This window comes from Arachis ipaensis, chromosome B06 (assembly GCF_000816755.2).
Source record: "Arachis ipaensis cultivar K30076 chromosome B06, Araip1.1, whole genome shotgun sequence".
Classification (NCBI taxonomy): Eukaryota; Viridiplantae; Streptophyta; class Magnoliopsida; order Fabales; family Fabaceae; genus Arachis; species Arachis ipaensis.
This window is the reverse complement of record NC_029790.2, coordinates 110,880,184-110,881,752: the sequence shown is the minus strand read 5'-3', so window position 1 is coordinate 110,881,752 and position 1,569 is coordinate 110,880,184. Positions and strand designations below refer to the sequence as shown.

The following is a 1,569-nucleotide window of genomic DNA, read 5'->3' as shown; positions in this document are numbered from 1 at the left end:
TAGGTGCACTATATATATATATATAAAAGCATAGCTTTCCAATCTCTCAAAATATCTAAGAGGGAAAGTCCTCTATAAAGATCATGAGCTTTACATCAAATAGATGCTATGCATCCAACCCAATCCCATACGAAATGTTTGTCAGAAAATTTATCATTAAAAAATGCATTATTATGCTCCAACCAAATAGTCCAAACAGTGGCGTAAATTGCACAGCTCCATATAAAATTTTCCTCTTTTCTAGTACCAAGCCCAACAAATCTAGTCAATAGATATTTATCAAGAGTTACAGGCACACCCAACATTCCTTAGATGCTAAACAAACTGTTCCATAAGAAAACAGCCACTGGGCAACGCAAAAACAGATGTGAATTTGACCTTATAAAAGAAGTTAAGCACAGCTGTCCATATAAAAGATTTGACCTTACAAGGTGCTTTGGATTTTCAAATAGGTTTATCCAAGTAGAAGGAAGTTGTATTGGAGGAACGAGTAAGAAATTGGAAGAAAGATTTACAACTAAAACTAACAGAGTATTCAATAGACCAAATCCTTTTATCAGGGATAGGTGACAGAAAAACCATCAAAAGTTCCACAGATTCCCTATCATTAAGGCTACGAAAAAAATGGATGTCCCAAGAGAAAGTGGAGCCTTGTGTAATGTAAAAGGATTGCATAGGAGAATTATGCACGGAAGATAGAAGATATAGAATGACCATATTTGACCATGAAAAACTACCAACACATGTATATTAGAGCTTAAGTAAATCAAAATTTTGTCTATGCCCAAATATGCTCATAGCAGGAATAAGGTGTCAAGGACATTAACAAGAAGGAATTTGATTAGGAAACAAGGGAACAAAAAATGAAAAAAAAAAAGTTGGCCCAACATACATGGCTCCCACCTGATGGGGACGGATGCAACTGGAGAGGCTGTTTTTAGAATGTGAAAAGTGTGACCTCCACTTTACAAGGCAACAACCTATGCATGTCTTGCCCTCTTAATGAAAAACAAAACATAGCAGACAACTATGTACAAGAACCAATGGATTTCACTACACTGCTCCCTGTTTCATCTATGTCAAGATACAATTTAAAAAGAAGTAAAAAAATAGAGAGCATCATGATGTCCATGGGAGGAGTAAAAGAAGAAACTGAACCTCTTTCTGACATGCAAATTTTAGACTATCGTATCCTTCTTCAAAGGCAGAAGCATGTATCCACACCCAAAGCTGTCTAAATGAAGCACCGAGTTTCATTCTATTTGGGCTTTCATCTGAATCAACATCATGTTTCATTAATTCATCATTGATATCATCCTCTCCACTAATATTTTGTTGGAATGTTGGCCGCCACATATAGGTCACGGGGCCAATTGGCTGAGAAACTGGTGCTTCGACTTGATAAAGCTGTCATGAAGCAGAAACAAGATTCAATTTTGGGTTGATTGCATACCCTAAATCAACATAGCTAAACCAGAATCAGCAATAGGATGACTGACCATTGCCATTCCACAAGTGGTACCCGATACTGATTCATCAGAATCTTGAGAAGATGTTTCCGGGAAGGGC

General features: G+C 37.0%; 1 protein-coding gene across 1 annotated transcript in view; it reads right to left on the bottom strand.

The window, feature by feature from the left end:
* LOC107604984 overlaps positions 1-1,569 on the bottom strand; it is a gene marked incomplete in the record, with an annotated part of 11,228 nt that overhangs the window by 6,252 nt on the left and 3,407 nt on the right. The window contains 2 exon segments of the mRNA XM_016306713.2: positions 1,159-1,407; positions 1,500-1,569. Coding sequence (XP_016162199.1) covers positions 1,159-1,407; positions 1,500-1,569 — 319 coding nt within the window.